This window comes from Chlorocebus sabaeus, chromosome 2 (assembly GCF_047675955.1).
Source record: "Chlorocebus sabaeus isolate Y175 chromosome 2, mChlSab1.0.hap1, whole genome shotgun sequence".
Lineage (NCBI taxonomy): Eukaryota > Metazoa > Chordata > Mammalia > Primates > Cercopithecidae > Chlorocebus > Chlorocebus sabaeus.
Genome location: NC_132905.1, coordinates 16,870,919 through 16,893,116, shown reverse-complemented (window position 1 = coordinate 16,893,116; position 22,198 = coordinate 16,870,919). Strand labels below are relative to the sequence as shown.

Genomic DNA, 22,198 nt, shown 5'->3' with positions numbered 1-22,198 from the left:
GTAACAAATAAGAAAATACAAAGTGAGGACAAAGGCTATAAACAAAATCAGAGTGACGGAGGAACCCTCTGGATGCTGGAAATGTTTAATTATCTTGATCTGGGTCATGGTCCCACGAGCGTGAACGTGTGTTAAAGTTCATCAGACTGTACACTGTAGATCAGGTTAAAATGTACCACAAAATAGTAAACGAACGGTGGACAGTAGAAGCCAGCCTTCTCACTGTTGGATTAGGACGTTACAGAGAACCAGGGAAGAAGGCTAGAATGATCCATGCGGTAATGGGAAAGAAAAGGTCGAACTAGAGAATGAACTCATGTTTAGCTGATATAGACACAGATGGACACATGTAAAAATGTTTACACAGTATGTGTATATATCCTTCTTTGTTGTCCATTGAGAGAATCTAGAAGCAAGGTGGCTCACACCTATAATCCCAACACTTTGGGAGGAGGCCAAGGCAGGCAGATCACTTGAGGTCAGGAGTTCGAGACCAGCCTGGCTAACATGGCAAAACCCCATCTCTACTAAAAATTAAAAAATTAACCAGGCATGGTGGTGCACACCTATAGTCCCAGCTACTTGGAAGGCTGGGGCAGGAGAATTGCTTGAACCTGGGAGGCAGGGGTTGCAGTGAGCTTAGAGTGTGCCACTGCACTCCAGCCTGGGTGACAGAGTGAGACTCCATCTCAAAAAAAAAAAGAGAGAGAATCTAGAACAAAGACATTCCAGTAGCAATGAGCACAATTGGCCAGGTGCAGTGGTTCATGCCTGTAATCCCAGCACTTTGGGAGGCCAAGGCAGGAGAATCAGGAGGTCAGGAGTTCGAGACCAGCCTGGCCAACATAGTGAAACCCCATCTCTACTAAAAATACAAAAATTAGCCAGGTGTAGTAGTGCACACCTGTAGTCCCAGCTACTCAGGAGGCTGAGGCAGGAGAATCATTTGAAACCAGGAGGCAGAGGTTGCAATGAGCCGAGATCGTGTGCCACTGCACTCCAGCCTGGGCAACAGAGGGAAACTCCATCTCAAAAACAAACAAACAAACAAACAAACAAAATGAGCACACTTAGTGCCCAGATCTTGGCTTCTAATATTATTCTCCAATAAAAGAAACCAGGATCCACCGGGTGCGGTGGCTCACACCTGTAATCCCAGCACTCTAGGAAGCCGAGGCAGGTGGATTGCCTGAGGTCAGGAGTTCGAGACCAGTCTGGCCAACATGGTGAAACCCCTTCTGTGCTAAAAATACAAAAAAAATTAGCCAGGCATGGTGGCACGCGCCTGTAATCCCAGGTACTTGGGAGTCTGGGGCAGAGGAATTGCTTGAACCTGGGATGTGGAGGTTGCAGTGAGCTGAGATCGTACCACTGCACTCCAGCCTCCGCGACAGAGCAAGACTACATCTTAAAAAAAAAAAAAAAGAAAAGAAAGCAAGCAAGAAAGAAGGAAAGAAAGAAAGAGAGTAAAGAGAAAGAAAGAAAGCAGGATCCATAGAGAAATGGATGATTTTAGGGCTGAGGCAAAGACATACAAAATGAGCCTGGAGCATCTTATAGTGCCAGAAGGCAAGAAAGTACTCAATAATGGCTGGGCGCGGTGGCTCAAGCCTGTAATCCCAGCACTTTGGGAGGCCGAGGCTGGCGGATCACAACGTCAGGCGATTGAGATCATCCTGGCTAACATGGTGAAACTCCGTCTCTACTACAAATACAAAAAATTAGCCGGGCGTGGTGGCGGGCGCCTGTAGTCTCAGCTACTCGGGAAGCCAAGGCAGGAGAATGGCGTGAACCTGAGAGGCGGAGCTTGCAGTGAGCTGAGATTGTGCCATTGCACTCCAGCCTGGGTGACAGAGCAAGACTCCGTCTCAAAAAAAAAAAAAGAAAAGAAAAAAGCAAGTGCTCGATAGGCTGGCCTGGCATGGTGGTTCACACCTGCAACCCTATGGGAGGCCAAAGTGATAGGATCACTTGAGTCTGGGAAATTCAAAACCAGCCTGGACAACACAGCGAGACTCCATCTCTACAAATAAAAAGAACAAAAAAAAGCCAACTGTGGTGATGCATGCCTGTGGTTCCAGCTACTGGGGAGGCTGAGGCAAGAGGACTGCTTGAGCCCAGCAGGTCAAGGCTGTGATAAGCTGTGATTGCACCACTGCACTCCAGCCTGGGCAGCAGAACGAGGCTGTCTCAAACGAACAAATAAACCCCACAACGATGGAGTCTGTCAAGGGGACACAAGAGCCAACAGAAAGAGCTCCCAACTGCCAAAGCTGGAATTATTTGAACAATAAAATAAATAAGTAGTACTGGATTACAACCCACAGTATAAAGTAACCATCCCAGAGTCCACACTGATGGAGATAAATGACTGAATAAATACATAAGGAAGAAGAGACCAATACCCCATACAGAAGAATTCTAAATTTTTATTTTTTTATTTTATTTTATTTTTTATTTATTTTTTTTGAGACAGAGTCTCACTGTCACCCAGGCTGGAGTGCAGTCGTGGAATCTCGGCTCACTGCAACCTCCACCTCTTGGGTTCAAGTGATTTTTCTGCATCAGTCTCCCAAGTAGCTGGGATTATAGGCATACGATGTTTGTATTTTTAGTAGAGATGGAATTTTGCCATGTTGGCCAGGCTGGTCTCCAACTCCTGGCCTCAAGTCATCTGCCCACCTCGGCCTCTCAAAGTGCTGGGATTACAGGTATGAGCCACCACGCCCGGCCCCAAAATAATTTATGTCAAGCCTCTGCTTTCAAGGAGGTGAAGCATAGCTCTTCACTCTTTAAGTGTGGGTGACACTGTGTGACTTCCTTCCAAAGAGCAAAGGATGGAAAGAGAAGAAAGCTCTACCACAGACAGATAGTCATGGTCAATATCAACAGTGATAAATCTTTTTTTTCTTTCTTTTTGAGACAGTCTAATTCTATTTCCCAGACTGGAGTGCAGTGGCACAGTCTTGGCTCACTTCAACCTCCGCCTCCACACCCTCCACCCTGGGTTCAAGTGATTATCCTGCCTCCGCCTCCCAAGTAGAGAGGTGCCTGCCACCACACCCAGCTAATTTTTACATTTTTAGTAGAGGCGGGGTTTCACCATGTTGGCCAGGCTGGTCTCAAACTCTTGACCTCAGATGATCCTCCCGCCTTGGCCTCCCAAAGTCCTGGGATTACAGGTGTGAGCCACTGCGCTGGGCCAACAGCGATAGCTCTTATTAATAACACATACCCTTGATGTGATATGATGAAAATGGCATTTTACCCTATGTAGTCTTCTTCCTCCCCAAAACCCATAATCACTGTTTACCAGTCTAATCACGAGAAGCACATCATAAAAATCCCAACTGAGAGGACATCTACAAAATGCCTGACCAGTATTCCTGAAAACCGGTAAGTTCAACAAAAACAAGAAAAGTCTAAGAAACTGTCACAGCCAACAGGAGCCCAGGCAGACAACTAAATGTAACAAGGAATCCTGAGTGGGATTCTAGAACAGAAAACGGACTTTCGCGGAAAACTGAAGGAAATCTGAATAAGGGATAGCCTTTAGTTGGTAATAACATATCAAAATTGATGCATTATTTGTGACAATTACACCACACTAGTGTATGATGTTAATAATAGAAGAAATTGTGTGTGTGGAGCCAGGGGCTAACATGGGAACTCTTGGCACTATCCTCAAAATTTCTCTGGAAATCTAATACTACTCTCACATTAAAAGTTCATTTTAAAAACATAGAAAATTGGCCAGATATGGTGGCACATGCCTATAATCCCAGCACTTTGGGAAGTCAAAGAGAGAGGATCACTTGAGGCCAAGAGTTTCAGACCAGCCTGGGCAACCCACCGCGACCTCATCCCTACAAAAAAAAATTTTTTTTAATTAGCCAGGTGAGGTGGCGTGCACCTGTAGTCCCAGTACTCAGGAGGCTGAGGTGGGAAGATAGCTTGAGCCCAGGAGATTGAGGCTACAGTGAGCTTTGAGCCCAGGATATCAAGGATACAGTGGGCTATGATCATACCAGTGCACTCTAGCCAGGATAATGGAATAAGACGTTGTCTTTAAAGAGAAAAAATATATATATAAAACAGAAAATGACAAAATGACACCTTCAGACTAGGTGGCCACCAAAAGCCTCCTTGAGGAGCCACCATCTGAGATAAGCCTGAGATCACAATAAGAAATGGGCAGCCTGCTCCCGGCAAAAGACACACAGGGGCCCCAAGGAAGGAACCAAGAGGAAGGAGGCCAAGGAGCTCAAGTGAAGAAATGGCACAAAGAGAAGAGAACGTCACAAAGGAAACAAAGGTAAACAGGGCTGGCCCAGGTAGGCAGGTCACGGTGACTTCAGACCTGAGTGGAAGGGTACTGGAAAGTCATCGGAAGGAGTTAGCAAAACGAGACAGAACCCGATCCACTCTTTTTTTTTGAGCCGGAGTCTCGCTCTGTCCCCCAGGCTGGAATGCATAGGTGTGATCTTGGCTCACTGCAACCTCCGCCTCCTAGGTTCAAGCAATTCTTCCGCTTCAGCCTCCCAAGTAACTGGGATTATAGGCACATGCCACCACGCCCATCTAATTTTTTCATATTTTAGTAGAGACAAGGTTTCACCGTGTTGCCCAGGCTGGTCTCGAACTCCTGAGATCCAGCAATCCATCCGCCTCAGCCTCCCAAAGTGCTAGGATTACAGGTGTGAGCCACCGCACTCAGCCCACTTTTTTTTTTTTTTAACAGAGATGGGGGTCGGGGGGGGTCTCATTAAGTTGCCCAGGCTGGTTTGGAACTCCTGGCCTCAACTGATCCTCCCACCTCAGTCTCTGAAGTAGCTGGGATGATTGGCATGCGCCACTGTGCCTGACCCCAATTCACGTTTTTGAAGCGTGTCCTGGCTGCTGAGGGGAGTGGAGGAGAGAAGAGAGAAAGAGACAACGGTCACTCATCTTGGTCATGCTTGGATAGAATCTAATCCAACACCCCACATCACAAGTACAAAAATGAAGGGACAAAGCCAGTGTCCAAGCCCCCTGGGGAAGGTAAGCAGCAGAACAGGGACAAGACCTCCACCTCCTGGACCCCTCTCTTCAGTCCCTGTCTCCTGCTGGACCACATTTGATTCTGACCACAACAAGGCGGCTGAGAAGTGGCTGAGAGGCTCGCGCTCCCGCAACATCAAAAACACCTCTGCGAGAAGGTACCTTCCTTGCTCTGAAGTCCGTGGTGGCTCAGCTCTCTTCACCATCAATGGATCTGAAACCTCCTGCCACCCCGCACAGGCTGGGTCGCGCTGTGATGAGGGGGCAGCAGCCCTCTGCCTCCACCCAGCCTCCTCCTGCTGCTCCCCAGCATAAAGCACCCACCCAGTAAGCCAGGCCTTCCCACCTGGGGTGCCTCCCCTCCTGTGACCGCTGCCGGAGACCAGCAGTCAGCTCCCACTTCCCGGGTCCCAGCCTTGACTACTGGACCCCCAACTTTGCCCCAAAATGACATGCTGTCTTTTTTTTGTTGTTTTTTGAGATGGCATCTTGCTCTGTCACCCAGGCTGGAGCGCAGTGGCACGATCTCAGCTCACTGCAACCTCCGCCTCCCGGGCTCAAGTGATTCTCCTGCCTCAACCTCCTAAGTAGCTAGGATTACAGGTGTGTGCCACCATGCCCGGCTAATTTTTGTATTTTAGTAGAGACGGGGATTTCACCATGTTGGCCAGGCTGGTCTCGAACGCGTGACCTCGTGATCGCCCACCTTGGCCTCCCAAAGTGCTGGGATTATAGGCATGAGCCACCATGCCCGGCGACACGCTGTCTTAAAACAATCCTCAAAATGCTTTTGGTTTCAGATGCCTTTAGGGAGTCCCTTTGTGCAACACTCTGCAGCCATATGAGAACCTCCTTCCGGTAGTCTGCAGTAACCCTGTCCAGCCTCTTCCTCCCTCCCCATAACCCCCAGTGCAAGGCTGTGTGTTCCAAGCAAGCACACAGTGACGTGTTGAAGGAATGAAAACACCTTGGTACAACCATTAAGTTTGGAGATGAGCCTTTTCATCAACCAAAGATACGAAAAACACTCCAGCAGCTCATTTGTAAAAGCACCCTGAAGGTAAAAGTGAATAACTGCTTCCTTTTGGGAAGCCTCATAAAACCTCTTTCACACAGACCAAATGAAAAGTACCAATCCCTCAATTAGAAGATATTCAGGAGTCTACTCTAGGCTTGTGAATAAACCCATAAATTGTGTTTGCCCTGATTTGCTAAATTTTGAACTAAATGCAAACACTGGCCCCGGCATCCCGGCAAGCTCTACACTTGCTTTTTATCTCTAACCCAAGACCACCACTTTCCAATGAAGCAGGCTGACTTCATCCCACTTCTGGGATTCCAGAGGCCTGTTGTTAAAATCAGAAAACAAGCGGCAGCTAGAGGCTCTGGTGGCTTCCAGAACATGCTTTATTTAAACCGTGGCTTCTGAAAGTCACCCTGCGAAGAGGTAGCCAGCCACCCTCCGTCATGACACACAGGTAAAATTCACTGTCAGGACACTGACACAGACACCAGGGAAAGAAAACCAAAAGGAGGAGAGTTCTCCATAAATTAAGTTCATCCATCAAAGAATCTTATATCTGAAAATCCAAGAAGAGTTACAACGTCGGCTCAGAGAGCCACACTTCACTGCTCTACAACAACAAAAAGAAATTCCAATTTCCTCCTTAGCTCTAGAATAGATAAACCAAGATTTTTACTCACCTTTGGAGCGAGTAGAGATATCCATGCCCTCTACCACCTCCTGTTCTGTTTTTATTTCCTCTTCAGCCAAGCTGAAACAGAGCAAATTATGTTCATGTTTAGGAAGGCTGAGAACTGGCCCCATGGGGGCAGCTATTGGGAAGTTTTAGCAACAAACCCACCTTAAAGGCATTCCCTCATCCTTATCCAGGGCTTGGGGAAGGAAACCCACACCTGATTTCAACAAAGTGTGAAGAGTCCTAAAGGAGTTTTTTAAGACACTAGGTTGTTTTTTTTTGGTTTTTTTTTTTTTTTTAAGTCAAATTACTATTCCAGTTGTCATGCTATTGGGGAATGCAAAAGGCAATTTTTTAGACACACAATTACAACCTACCCCTGTGGGCCAATGAGAACCCAGCTTTCAAATAAACAAGCTTCTCATTGTTAACACAGGGTTCAAAGGCAGGGAGGTTGGAGGGGTTCTGCAGGGTATCCAGAATTCTGATCTCTGAATACTTTAGGGCAAAGAGTAAGATTTCCCACACCTCCCCCTAAACCTTACAATTCCCTGATGAGGCAGGAACATGAAAAAAAAAAAAAAAAAAAAAAAGATATAGGTTAAATTACAAAGCAGAAGAACATGCCCAGCTAGAAGCTAAAGACCTGGTCTCAAAACACTGAACCGAGGAGCACTGATTCCAGGAATCAGACCGGGGTCTCCACACTTCCAACACCCTGAATGCTTCCTCTCTACAGCAGGCACGGCTTACTACTGAGTTGTGACTAATTATCCCCCACCACAAAAGTGGAATGAGGAAGGATTATTCAAAAGACAAAGGCTAAGAGTGGAGGGTTGGGGAGAGAAGCAAATAAAGCAAGCCCCTTGGCTGGGAGGGTCTGTCACCCAGAACATTCTCTCTCTCTCTGCTGGAACTGGAGTTGAAAGAGAGCCGGCCATATGAGATCTTCCTCCTACAGAGAACTCACAAGCTAAACCAAAGGAAAAAAAATAGAGTTATGCTTTTCATAGATGCAAATGGTTTGAGGTGCTAGAACTTTCCGAACATTCAGGCTGACACTGAAGCCGGGCATTTACTCCAGAAGCAATTCCATCAGACTGTGGTTCCACAGGAAGAAATGGGTGCATCACCAATTGATATGGCTGGAATTTTCCATTTGGAAGACTCAAAGCCAGGACAGGAAGGAGGCTGGGGAAAAGAGAATGTCCTGTTTGTGTTCCGTGGTCTGGGACTGTGACAACGCAAAAGGCCCAAAAAGACAGCCTCATGTCTCAAACCCTAGTATAAGGGGAAGATTTTAGGAGAGTTCCATGTTAGGAGGAGAGGATTTGGGATGGGAGCTAGATAGAAAGGAAACGATTATAGTTCAGAGTTAAATTATAGGAGCTTGGAGATGAAGAAAGGTAGCTGGTTTTAAATGAGAATATTCACACATTTAGCACTCTGATGCTGAGCCCCGTTAACAATTTCATTTACACAGCATCTGTAAAGAAAGCCTGCGACACAAATCACCAAAGAAACAACCGACATGTTGCCACAAATGGTTTTCATCAGGAGAAAGCAGCCTGCTAAATTTAAACACATCACTTATATGCAATAATACAACAGTGATTTATTGAAGGTGATTTCAGCACTAATGCTTTCTATTCCAACTTAAGGAGAAAACATTCTCAACTCAGAAACACACTCCGCCTGAAACATGCACAGGTTGTCCAACTGGATGCTGTTGATGGGTTCTGGCTTGGGGTGACTGGAAATACATCTTAACAAAAAGCCCCATGCAGCCCTCGGAGATGGGTAGACAGTTCACTTCAAAGGAACAAATAGCAACCTTGATCTTTTCTAGCAACTAGAATTCTGTTTCCCTCTCTAGCATGAAGTATGTGAAATTCTAAACTTCTTGAAACTGATCCCATATTTTGAGTAATAGAGAAAACGCTAATCTGTGATCCAACTGAAATCTACAGTGGTGAGGGAAACAATTATGCAGAACTGAGCCCAAAAAACCCACTCGAAGGATTTCTGCAGCGATGAAAACATTCAAAGGTGTATTGATCATGGAGGAAGGCTGCATTCAAGGGAACAATTATTTGGCTTGTAACAGCCTAGAGGAGCTGAATACTTCAGGCAGGAATGCTGCTGAGAGACGAGGAAAATGCAAACTAGTTATGTGGTGGGTATTTGCCTCTGAGTTTTAAGATAATCAATGCTGGAGCAGAAGAGAGAGGGAAAAAAAAGTTAAGTTGTTTTATCTTTCCAAGCATTACAAGTGGGCACCATAATCACCCAACTTTAGCAATAGCACCACCAGCTTTAGCACAAGATTTCAAGCACAACAATTTAAGAAAACCATCTTTTTCACAGATCAGCAAACCATCCTTTCAAAAGGAACCCATGCACACACATGCACGCACACAATAACTTGTATTTGGCTAAAGGAAACTGCAGTGTCTATGCATTAAAAGGAGGGAGGAAAAAAAAAAAAAAAACTTCACTTACAAAAGCAAAGACCAGAATGCAAAATTAGTCATTTTGAATAGCCACATCTAAAGGGACTTCCTTTTTCCTATGCCACTGATTTCGGTTTTTGTGTGTGTGTTTTTTGTTTTTTTTTTTGTTGTTGTTGTTGTTTTTTTGGTTTAGTGTTAAGAACTAGTATGTTATTAGGAAAAAAAAACATGAATATTACATCAAAAGTAGTGGCAAGAAAAGATCTGTACCTGTCTGAATTGCCCCACTGATGTTGGTCAATTTCGGTTAAGAACTGTTCAGTCATTTGGGGGAAGAAAAACAGTCAAATAATTGTTAAAAAGAAAAGGCAGCTGCATCTTGAGAAAATACTTTGAACTTCTGTCATTAATACATTGAAGTCTTAGAACATAGGCAGCTTATTTCCTTCCATATCTGCTAGCTTCCAGCGACCCTGATGATTTAAATCAAAAACAATGGGACAACAAGCTCTTGTTTCAAACTGACATTACTTTTCTCCCTTTAAAGGTCTGTTGAGGAAACTGGGGGCCCGCTAAAGAAAAAGGGTAAAATTAGCTGAAAAGCAAACAATTTCTCACTCCAATAGGAAAATATACCATCAACTAGTTAGATACATTGTATACACCACCACCTCTTACACTCACATTTACCCAAGTCATTTGCCTGTAGATTTCACAAACTGATACATTTCAGGCAATTCAAAGAAATAACAGTACCTGCAAAGATAACCAAGACCACCCCATCCCATCCCAGAAAGAATAAAAGATTTCTTTCCCAATGCCTGAGCAAGAAAACCTATGCTTACTTCTTAACCTGCATGCACTGAAAAAAGAGCAATTAAAAGTTGCAGATGAACTACTGCACCTCCAGGATGCTTTAAGCTTTCTGATTATTAATTCTGAGGACTCAGGGATGGTCCGTAATTCCCAGGAATCTCATCTCCTCAACACTTCCAAGAGAGAGAAAAAAGCAAGCATCTAGTTTTGACAGAAAAATGCCTGGATACACAATGCCCACATATTTCTTTTCCCCAAGTGCCCCTACTATTTGACTTTTAAAGAAGAATATCTAAGCCATCTAGAACATATAACCAACATGCACAAGACTCTGGTTCTACAGATGAGGATCATCGCACAGCAATTCAAGAATCATGCATCATTCGAAAGGACTTTTCCAGGTTTTTACTTTCATTCAAAATACCAAAATGGTCCAGGCTGTAAGAAATATTTAATCCCCAAGGCATAACATCTTCCTCTTCTAGATTATAAAATAGTGAACATCAAAATTAAAAACCATGCTTCCCTAAATCTGCAATTAATTTTTTAAGAAATTGGGGTGGGGGGGAATGGTTAGCAGAGCAGCTTTATATAAGCACTCACCTAAAACAGGCAGAGTCATCGGTAGCTAAGCTATTTATGCAGGATTCTTAAAATGGCGTCTGGCAACACTGCCTCATTCCTGTGTTGAAGCTAAAATGGTAGCAGTTTGTTCAATAGCTGTAGCTCTTGTTTAAGCAGCCCTGCTAGTTTCAAAGCCACCTTCCTAAATACCAGAACTAGGAAAAGCTGAACCAAAGGACACCAACAACCCAACGTTTAGAAGCTTAAAAAAAACTCTGCAATGACAGGGAGAGTTTGTGAAGTCACAGGTTCCTAAGGAAAAGCCTTCTCTTGTAGATCCTGAGCTTTCAACATGAGGCTCTGTGATGAGGCCCCCTTGCCCTCGAAGTAGGTGGGTAGAAGGTTAGGAATTGTGCAGCCCCGTGGCACAGACTGCAGACGGACAGGTGTCTGTGCAAACACAAAAATGTTCCCAGTGAGCAGGCTGGGGGGAGGCGAGGAGGAAGCTCGGTCCCCCTTCTCTTCTCAGTCTATTAGAAACCAGCTTTGCATCCATACCAAAAAGGTGCTAGGTAAAATGAAAGTGCTTCAAGGACAGCAGGCATCTGAAAAGCCAAGCTAAAGGGCTGCACCTCAGTCTACAGCCAAGGTAAAATAAAAAGGCTGTTTATAAGCTTGCAAACAGCCACCAAATACCCAGCCCTCTGAAGCAGCCAGTCCTAAGACAGTTAACATCAAGGAAAGACAATCCCAGTCTGCAGAGGAGAAACACAAGGAAAACATTCCCTTATCCAATGCACAGGATACTCACAAATTAGATTTCTGACCACCCCCAACAGAGCCTGAGAATTAACAATGGGTTTTGCAAAACCCGCTTTCAGAGGCCGAACTAACAGCCTGAGTGGATAACGTCATTTACTGTTACAGGTCTGAGCATTGGCCTCAGAACTCCTCTGGTGCTGGGAGTGAGGAGTTTCAAGGTGACTGCTTTTTAGCTCCAGGGGAGAAAGGAGGGCACAGTGCCCAAGGCCATGCCAGGGCAAGGACAGGCCATTGGCCCCCGTCGGCTGGTAGGTAGGTAATCAGGATGGGGGGGGCAGGCTGGCAGCACACTGGCTGCAGAGCTGGCATGGCCACTGCCTGCTTGTTTGTCTGCAAGGAGAGTGGGAAGTAGGGGGGGAGGGCAACCATAATCTTAGCAACCTGAGCGAAGGGTGAACCCTTGCTCAGATTTTGCATTTTAAGAGTAACCAAAGGCTTCGAAACATTCCCTTTTTAAACCTCTGCTGTTCAGTAGCGAAGGCCCCTTTGAATGTATCTTTCTTTCCAGAGTCAACCAGAGGCAAAGCCAGATTGAGGGTTCCCAGGCTGACAAATGTCTGCTGCCTCTGCCACAGGAGAGAGAAGGGGAAAGAGGGCAAAAGAACAAAGACATCACACATTGGAAGTGGCTGGACTTTTAAAAACCTACCTTTGCCTCAGGGTTTTCTAGGTTACTGTCACCCCACTTCCCAAAAAGTGTCTCCCGTCCTCATATTTAAGACCTGATGCAGTCTCCCCACTGGTTCTCCCAGGGAAAGAAAAGGGGGAATGTTTTGTTTAAAATAAAAGGGGTTACAAGAAAGAAAGGAAAAAAAGCTATTGTTTTCATCCCTAATTTATAATCCAAGAGGCCCCCAATTGTTTCTTTCTGACTCAAATCTTTGAGCTGTTAATTATAAAAGTAACTGGACTTGGCGCCAACGGGCTAACTATGATCAGGCTCAGCAATTAGAAAAACTCTGTAGAAAGTTTACTGAGTGATTATATATAATTAATTCCTAGTTACAGACTGAACACTGACCATTTTCTGGAGCTAATAAAAGCAGTTACTCCCCCTCCCCCACGTGAATGCCACTTAATTTCCCAAAGCAGAAAGTGAATCCATCCTGGAGGGTCTTGAAGGAAAAAAAAAGAAGAAGAATCAAAAGCTTCAGTGTGTCTGTGTTTGCTCCTTGCAGCTGTGTATCCTCTTTGGGGACTGAGGAGGCAGAAGGAGAAAGGAAAACAGCCCAACATTCTGTTCCTCCCTCTGCAATTTACAAACGTGGCAGAGAGAACATTCTACCTTGATGAGAAAAAGAAGGGGGGTTGGGGGGAAGAAGGGAAGGGAGATGACCTAGGAATGGAAGGTAGGAGACTCTTCTGTTTGGCAGATCCGCTTTTCCTAAAAGGAACAAAGATGGTAGAAATTTCCAGAAGGCCCGTTCTTAGTTCGGCCACTGTAATTGTCAATCTTTAACCTTTCCTCCAAGTCTATTGGTTTAAAAGCTAGAGTAGAAGAACCCCATTGGGCTGCTCTGGGAGCCAGTACTGCCGTCCCTACCTAGTCCTGCTGCAATGCAGACATTTTTTTCCCCTTTCCTGAAACTGGAAAATAACGCTACTTTGAAAGCAATTAACTTTTTACAGACTCATGCTTGGTAGGGGTCACAGTACCAGAGGAAAAGTGGCTAGCTTGGTCCAGTGTTGGTAACTTGTTGGGGGCTGTACATCTGAAAACAGATCTTGGCTCTCCAAACCTGTGGGAGCCATTTTAATGCAAGCTTTTAGAGGACAAACGCCTTGCCCTTAAGTTCCCTTCCAGCCCAACACACACAGTATTATGCAAACGTTGAAGGCACCAAACCAGGAGTCTTATGATTAGACACTGCTTCTAGGGAGGCCACAAGAACTTCAATATGTAATTTCCATTTACAGCAAGGAGATAAGAACAAAGAAAATAGCTGAGTGTCTAAACTTACTTGTTTGGGGCAGTGGCACTGTTCAGTTTCAAGTATGTAACATCATTAACTGCCTGCAGTTTTACTCTTAAGAAGCTAAGCTGGCCCGCCTTGCACAGACTTTTTTCAACTTAGAATGTGGTACGAAACGTTTCTCCTGATTAAATGAGCCTTTTTCCAATTTGGTGTCAGAAAGTGGGCTACTGGACACTCATTTGAAAGAAAAAAGATTACTGACTCCATAAAGTTGACATAACACAGCAATTGAATATATTTCCTGCATTTACAGTCATGTCAGATTGGTCTCCAAGCTGAAAATTTACGTACTGAACTTCTAGGGAAATTCTAAAGGTAATGCTAAACAAGACTCTACTTTTCCCACTTAACTTCTAGCTGCAGCCTTAAGAGGTCAAGGGAAATGTAAAAAGTGACAAATCTTATGTGGGGTCAGCATGCATACAGATGTGTGGATGAGACCTGAAAAAAGGCCAAAATGTGTTGGTCAGTGAGTCCTGAATCAAACCCAGTCTGGTGGCAGATGAGATTTTGCACTATACATAAGTCCTAAAGCATGAGCACACTGACACCACCACCCCCCAGCACACACATACCACCACCACCACCACCACCAGCTTCTGCCCCACCAATGTTTTTAGGGCTCTGCAACTCTAAGAACAAGCAGTTTCATTACATTTCACAAGCACATCACCTACTCACAGTTTGAATATCCAAACAAACCCCATTAAAGGTCTAGAGTCAAGTCACAATGAACTAAACACTTCTCCCCTGACTCAGGGTAAACAGGAAGTATAATCTTCAATCCTAGCTGCAGGTTATCAGGAAAAACAGTGGATTCAAACAGTCACCTAAAATCAAGACACTCTTTAAAAAGCCCTTATTTTGTTCCTGCTAATGAAGCCCCCAACTCCTGCAGCCAAGACCCCCTATTACAAACAGACCCCAAATGTTCGCAAAACTCTTCAAACATGGTCACAGAGGAAATGGATTGCTTTACTTACCCAACAAATGTTCAAGCAACCGTCTCATTTTTCCACAGTTAGGAAGAGAGAACAGGCTGGCAGATTTGGGACTTGATCAAAAAGGAAATTTTTTTAAACAGTTACATGGTATTATTAAAAACACACAACAACAACAACAACACAACCCAACAACTGAATATGGAATGCTGTCATGAGCCACAGACATGATTTTATTTCCTCTACACTCCATCACACAGGAGAAGAGAGGAGGATACAATGTATAAAAGGGACAGGAAAATGAAAACAAGGATAAAAGGTAACATTAGTTCCTTGAAAATCATGCAAGAGTAGAAAACTAAGGGATTCAGAATCCTTGCAGATTTTTTTTTTTTTTTTTTTTTTTGCAGGATGTTGTCCAAGATCTCTCTCCCCACACCCCCCAGTCCCCATCCCTACTCCAAAAACTTCCTCCAAAACCTCGAAAACACTTTCAGAAACATTTGCTGGCTGTAGACTGGCTTGCAGAACACTCTGTAGCAACCTAAGTCAGGAAAACAGGCTGAACAATGTAGTTTCAAGTGCAGAAGCTCTGTAGAATAAGAGAAGACCGTGTACAGACACCACCACCCACCTAGGCCCCAGGAGCTAGACTCTCCTTAGCACTGCTCTGCTGAGGGTTCAATTCTTTTGCAAACATGCTCCTCTCTTGTCAAAACTTATCCAGCCTTCCCAGAACCTCTTTGGAGAGGCAAACTTGCCTGCTCTGCTGTCTGCCATGAGCTCTCCTTGGAGAGGAGCCTGTTTGCTTACCTTCCATTTTCTTCCCCCAGCAGGGCATGTGGCAAAAGAGAAGACAATAGTGCGGGGGGGGGGGGGGGGAACTGCTCAGAGAGAGAGAGAGGGGAAGAGAGAGGGAAGAGGGAAAGAAAAAAGAAGAAGAAGAAAAAAAAAAAAAAAAAGCTTCTTTTTTGGCATACCAGGATCTAGCTTCAAACTCTTCCAGAAACACCATGCCCTGGTGGAAGGAAAGGTGTGCCAGGCCCTTGCCAGTTTGCAAAATCAAGCTATGGCTAATGGCTACTGAGCCATGTGACCCAAGAAAGCAAAAAAATTCTCTCTAAACAGTTCCAAGTTAACATAAGTGCTCTGGGGGTGAGTGTGGCACGGCCAGCCACAGAGAAATCACACTGCTCGCCCACAATTCGGATGTCTCAGAGGGAGGGGGAAAAAAGATGGTTAAAAAGTCGAGCTTACCTCTGTGGATGCATTGTTAACACTGTGTAATGTCAATACTTATAAAACATGGAGGACAGGCTCCTAGTTCTCACAGAAAAAGGGTTTGGCACTTCGGCTGATGATCTGGCCGCCTAATAAAAGCTCATCCCCGATTGGCTGCCCTGGCAAATCGGAGTGTAAAGCCGCCCCGGATTGGCTGAAACACTTCCTGAGCGATTATCTTTGTGAGGCTCGGGTGAGCAAGAGCCATCCTGTGCATAGAAAAAGACAGGCTAAGCTAGGCCTTTTGCAGCAAGAAAAACTTGGGAAAGGGGCCCCCACACGCACTTCTCCTGCACCCTGGCTAGATTTCCCGGCACGGGCCAGCCAGGGCAGCCAGCCTGACCTGCTCCAGGGAAGCCTGAGGACTGGAGGCCCCTGGGAAGGGAGTTTCTTGGAGTGGGCTGGAAAGGCTCACCCTCACCTGCCCCCAGAGAAACGGCCCTTGTCCAGGGAGGAAGGCCGGCCGTTTTCTAGAACAGTCCAGCAGGGTGACTCTCCAAGGGGAAGGGGAAGCTGGGGAATGGGGAGTCCCACGGAAACAGCCAAGGGGGCCAGAAAAAGGGGCTTGAGGCAGGCCTCTGAGGAGCTGGGGAAGCAGGCAGACCGGGGGAGCCACGAAAAATCAGCAGAGAGCAGCCCTGCCTTCTCTGAGGAGCGAGGAGTAGCTGCTGAGGGGAGGAGGGGAGCAGAGTGGTCAAGTTTGCATAGTCATTGTCCCCATGCCTCCTTGCAAGGCAGGCCAGAGAGCCGTGGGCCTCTCGCCCTGCTTAGCCAGTCCTGCGTGCAAAATCAACGTGGGTTCCTGCCACGATGCCAAGGGGGACCCCTCTCCGTCCTTACCCTAAGAAAAACCCAAAGCCCTCCTCGCAGGCCACATGCCTGGATCTACAAACTTCCCTTGCCTCCCGGCCCCTCCCCCATGGCCGAGGCCTGCTAAACCTGTCAGTTAAACACAAATCTGACTTCCGTATTAGCCTGCGATGCCTTCGGCTTCCTGCCTGTTAACCCTCTCTCGGACTCCGGGCCTGGCTGGGAAAAACTAGGCCTTGAGATCACAGCAAAGGCCTGTGGAAAAATACCAGCTGCAGCTCTCCCGGCAGATGCAGAGAGAGAGAGAGAGAGCTGCTGTCTCTCAGCCTTTGCTTCCCAGGGAGGCGTGTACCTTGTGAATCCAGGGCACAGGCAGTGCCTCTCGGGCTGAGAAGCCATTTCAATCCAGAGGGAGACAGAAAGATGGCACGCTCAGCCCGGAAACAAGAGCCCCCATTATGCGTCAGGCCTACCCCCGTAGGTCAGCCCTTCCTGCCACAATCATCCCTGTATGTGTGTGCCTGGGGGAGTTGGGCCCTCCTCGGTGGGCAGACAAATCCCCTGGGCTTCCTAAGGATTCTTGCTTCCATTTATTTGCACAGAGAACGGCTTCTTTTCGTCCCCCAAGGCAGATGGAGCAGCGATTTCACACACAGCCCTCCATTTGGCAGCCCCCCCACCCCCCATCTCTGGCACCACTCCCCAGTAAAATATTAACTGGTTGTTCAGAGCTGCTTATCATTCTACCCACTTCAATTGCGTTAGGAGGTCTTTGCTGGTCCCCTCCCTAAAGCTGCCTTTGCAGTTGGTCTGTACCCAGAGATCGAAAAGGACCTTAAAATGTCCAAGTTTTCCTGCTTTCTTTCCTTCAGCATTTTAAATGACAAGGTGCTTAATTAACAGGATTTTTTAAAACAGCAAGCTGGAACCACAGAAGCTAAATAAACACCATTCTTTAGAGGCTGGAGAAAGCTTCCAGAGTTAACGCAGCCATATGCCAGGAGGCATAACTCTGGAGCAATAAAGTCTCCCCTCTCCTCCTAAAATTAGGACTTGTGGGCTTTCTTGTCCCACACAGTTCCCACAAAGAAAACGAAGAGCTGATGGCTTGCTTTCCCTGCCCTTCCAACCCCCACATGGACAACAGATGCCCACTGCTTGTACATAAATTCTTCCTGGCCGGGAATCTCCTATCAAACAGGCTCAGGAACGAGCTGGGAATTGAAACTCGCTGTACTGCAGGGCAGGACCCAGGCTTTATGAAAACGGACAGGATGTTGCTGTTGTTACTGTTTTAGACTGCTGAGGCCAAGCTGCAGGGAGGGACAGTTCCATGGCCACCCAACCTGACAAAGCTCCAGCGCTCAGGACAGCAGGCCTGGGCCTCACCAGAAGGGAGGGGCCTGTTCTTCCTGGAGGTAGAAAGCTGCATGGGGAGACCAAATGGGAGGAGGCGAGAGGTGGAGGCCACAGTGAAGCAGTGCGTGCTCGGTGCTCGCCCTCCTAGCTGTGTGGGCAGCGGCCCTCCACCACCATCCCATATGGAATGCTGTTTGTTTCTGCGGGTGCTGCTTGGAGGGGAACAAACAGGACTGTGGGGTTGGTAGCAGATCTGGCATGCAGCTAATTCCACGAACCAATGAGGAAATAAAATATGCCGCTGGTGTGCGTGGTGGATTTTAACCTGGGATTAAAGCTTGTTGCATAAGCAGCTACAGCATCCTCCCTGCCTCCCTCCCTTTCTCTGATCACTTGATCACTTGAAATGTTTTCTGGGGCAAAGAGCAGGAAGCTGCTGGCTTATTCTGGCAGCTCTGCTCTGTTTGAGGAATGCTGTTGGCATTCGGGTAGGTCTGAGGTTATCTGGAAAACAGCAATTCGACTGGGGACAGACACAAAAGTATGATGGCAGATGGAATCCTGGGAGGAACACAGATTGAAAAGAAAGCCTGGGGCAGAGGCCTACGAAGGGCTGGTCCTGGGCTTGATGGAATGTGGCTGATAAGCAGGAAATAAAACCAAATGTTGCAGGTCTCAATCTAGAAATCCATTCAGCAGCTCCTCTTAAAGCCCCACTGCAGTGAGTAGCCCAGCAGCTACTTCTAAATTAGTGCTTTACATAGACTGATTCCTGAAGTAGGTGACATTGTTAGAAACCTGGAACTAAGCCCAGAGAGGTGAAGTGAGCTGCCCAAGGTCACACAGCTGGGAAGTGCCAGAGATCAGACGTCCATCCCCGTGAGCACTTCACATCCCTAAACTCTGTACTTTCACCTGCCTCTAAAGAAAGAAGCAAAAGCAAAGCTGAACCAAGCACAGCAGAAACAATGAGGCTAAAACCTACCAACAGCAACTGCATAATCTGTGTTTTATTTTAGGAGGTAGACCAGTTTTGTTTGTTTTTCGATACAGTGTCTCGCTCTGTTGCCCAGGCTGGAGTGCAGTGGCGTGATCACAACTGAGTGCTGCAACCTGAAGAAGACCAACCCTATTGAGGTGGGTTTTCAGTACTGAATGATGGCGCTAAAGGGAACTTTTAGATTAGACTCATTCAAATGCCCCTCATTACAGACTGAGGCCCAGAGGAAGCGACCCTCGCCCTCCCAACCTCCAGCAAGATGCAAGATGTCAAGGGAGAACACTTTGCCATCTCTAAAATTAGGCTTTTATATTCCATGAAACCAGTGGTTCTCAACCATGGGGGGTTTTGCCCTCCAGGGGACATTTGGCAGTGCCTGGAGACGTGTGGGTTGTCACAGCTAGGGAGGTTGTATTACTGGTATCTAGTGGGTAGAGGCCGGGGATGATGCAAAACATCTATGGTACACAGGACCAGCCCCCCACAACAAGGAAGTATCTGATCCAAAATGTCCAAGGTTGGGAAACCCTGGCTTTCAGCCCTTTAAGGAAAGTGAAGACAAAAGTCCAATCATTCTGCCTCTGGCTAGAAAAGCCAGCACAGGCCTAAACAAGCAGGTTCCTTGGTGATATTAATAAGCAATGAGCTAATAAAAATAGATTAAAACATGTCTCTCTTAATGTTCCCAGGGTACAGAGAGGATCGGGGTACAGAATCAGGCTGTACGGAGCCAGGCAGAGTGTCACAGTAACAACGCTGGTCTCGAGGGAGAGGAAGGGCTAGCCCCAGCTCCCTTCCCCCAGCACCTTATGAGCTGAGGCCTGGCCTCCCTGAAATGGCTCGCCCGTTCCGCTGGCCTCCAGCCAGGCGAGCAGCGGCAGGAGCGGCCCCACAAGCTGCATCCCGAGATAGCCTGTTCGGCTGTCTCCGAAAATAAGCACACTTGCAGTTATCAGCCTCCAGCTACGGCAGGCCTCTCTGACCGTTACGCGAAATGGACAGGATTGAGGCAGGGACCTGTTTTAAATATCTTGTTTTATTTTGTTCCTTTTTGGCCAATTAGAACTGAGGCCAACTTCGGGCACGGTGTCAGAAGGGCTCACCTTCAGAGCCCGGAGCTGATTGCATCATGTTACAGCCACACATGTTACAGCCACAAAGAGGCAGATAGGAGCCTCCCTCCCTTGCTGAAGATGCCTACGAGGAGAGGGGTGTGGGGTTTTGTTTTGTTTTGTTTTGTTTTTTTACCTCTTTCTAGGAGGGACTGGCAGGATTAGGCAAATGGCGGGAGGGAAAACAAAAAGGGCTGGTGGAAAGGGCAGGCAGTGAATGATCGCGCCTCATCAGGCAGATGGCCACAGCGCCGGGTGAGGCGCCGAGCAAGGCATGCAGGAGCACAAGGAAAATAAAAGCAGGAGAATTCAGACCCTACTCTTTTTTCTTCCTAGCAATTACTTTTATGGGCAGAAGACTATAGATTTATTCGCTGTGTTTCTCCCTCCCACTAGACCAGTGGTTTTGCCCCTGCAAGGGGACATTTAGCAATGTCTAGGGACATTTTGGGTTGTCTCCATTTTGGGTTGTAAAATCTTTCAGGCAAGTGGGGAGTGCTACTGGCATCTAGTACTGCTAAACATCCTACAATGCACAGGACAAGACCCCACAGCAGAGAATTAGCCAGCCTGAAATGTCAGTAGTACAGAGGCTGAGAAGCTGTGCACCAGGCTGAGCGCTTCACAAGGCAAGGAAGGACCTTGTCTGAATTCTTCACCATCATGCCCTCAAGAGTCGAACACAGCACTTGACATATATTAGAGCTCAGTAGAACGCCATCTCCCATCCGGATGGTTGCAAGAATCTTACCTGAGCTCTCTGCTTCTGCCCTTGCAAACACTTCTACACATGCACTCACACACACATACGCGCACGATACCACCCAGGCTGCCAATGATCCTTTTATTTTATTTTATTTTTCGCTCCTTTTTTTTTTTTTTTTGAGACAAAGTCTTACTCTGTCGCCCAGGCTAGAGTGAGTGCAGTGGCACAATCTCAGCTCACTGCAACCTCCGTATCCCATGATCGTGCAATGCTCCTGCCTCAGCCTCCTAAGTAACTGGGATTACAGGCACATGCCACCACACCAGCTAGTTTTTTTGTGTCTTTAGTAGAGACAGGGGTTTCACCATGTTGGCCAGGATGGTCTCAATCTCCTAACCTCATGATCCGCCTGCCTTGGCCTCCCAAAGTGCTGGGATTACAGGCATGAGCCATTGTGCCCAGCCCCTTACTTACTTACTTACTTACTTAATTTATTTATTTATTTTCTGAAACACAGCCTCACTCTGTCGCCCAGGCTGGAGTGCAGTGGTGTCATCTTAGCTCACTGCAACATCCACCTCCTGCGTTCAAGTGATTCTGCTGCCTCAGCCTCCCGAATAGCTGGGATTACAGGTGCGAACCACCACACCCAGCTAATTTTTTTTTTGTATTTTTAGTAGAGATGGGGTTTCAAATTTCACCATATTGGCCAGGCTAGTCAGGAACTCCTGAGCTCAAGCGATCTGCCCACCTTGGCCTCTCAAAGTGCTGGGATTACAAGCGTAAGCCACCGTGCCCAGCCTGCCAGTGATCCTTTCAAAACACAAGTCAGCTCCTGTCCTTCCTCTGCTCAAAATCCATCAATGACTCCTATTTCTCAGTAACAGCCCAAGTCCGGAAAATGACCCACCAGCCTCCCGGATGGCGCTGTGCCCTTCTGATCTCCGACCATCTCCCTCCACCCTCCTGCGGCTTGCTCTGCTCCGGCCACTCAGATCATCCACCTGTTCTTTCCATTCTCTAACTTGTTCTCTTCTCCTTGGAGCCATGGTACTTGATCTTCTACTCTGATCCTTCCTACAATCAACAGATCTGCCCACTTCCCCAAACCACCCAGCAGCAAGCCATTTCCTCTGCGGGGCCTCAACATGTCTGCATCTTCCCTCCTGCTTCTGAAAGGATTCCCCACAGCCGACAAGGCGTCTCCCCTGCTGCACCCTCCATCGGATGTCTTCCCATTTGAGCCCTGGCTTAACAACTAGCCCCATTTCTCTTGCACCTGTAACCTTTTTCCTTTCTCTTCCCCACATCAAGAAGCACAACTGTGCAGTGATTGAGTATGTGGCTGCTGCTGCCACACTCTATGGGTGTGGATCCCAGCCACCCCACTTGCCAGCTGTGCAGCCTTGCTTGAAGTACTAAATTCTCTGTGCCTTGATTTTCTCATCAGTACAATGGAACAATAATAATAAGTACCTGGAATCATTGAATAAATCATCTCTACCAAGAGTTTGCAGCAACACTGCACAGAGTCAGCACTCATTTAGTTGCTGTTACTATTTCACTCTTGGCTAATTCTTTTTTTTTTTTTTTTTTTTTTTTTTTTTTCTGGAGATGG

General features: G+C 46.7%; 1 protein-coding gene across 20 annotated transcripts in view; it reads right to left on the bottom strand.

Moving 5' to 3' along the window:
* ZMYND8 (zinc finger MYND-type containing 8) overlaps nt 1-15,783 on the bottom strand; it is a 148,748-nt gene extending 132,965 nt beyond the window's left edge. For 7 of the 20 annotated variants that reach the window (XM_037982681.2, XM_073006103.1, XM_073006124.1 and 4 more), the window contains exons 1-2: nt 15,293-15,342; nt 6,745-6,815 (exon numbers count right to left, since the gene is read on the bottom strand). In XM_037982681.2, coding sequence (XP_037838609.1) covers nt 6,745-6,815; nt 15,293-15,327 — 106 coding nt within the window. In that variant the 5' untranslated portion in view covers nt 15,328-15,342. Of the gene's footprint in view, nt 1-6,744; nt 6,816-10,612; nt 11,258-11,384; nt 11,738-14,354; nt 14,426-15,292; nt 15,351-15,569 lie in introns of those variants that run through there. The other 13 variants (XM_008014891.3, XM_008014990.3, XM_008014928.3 and 10 more) reach the window with 10 other exon arrangements.
* Between the last annotated feature and the right edge of the window lie 6,415 nt (nt 15,784-22,198).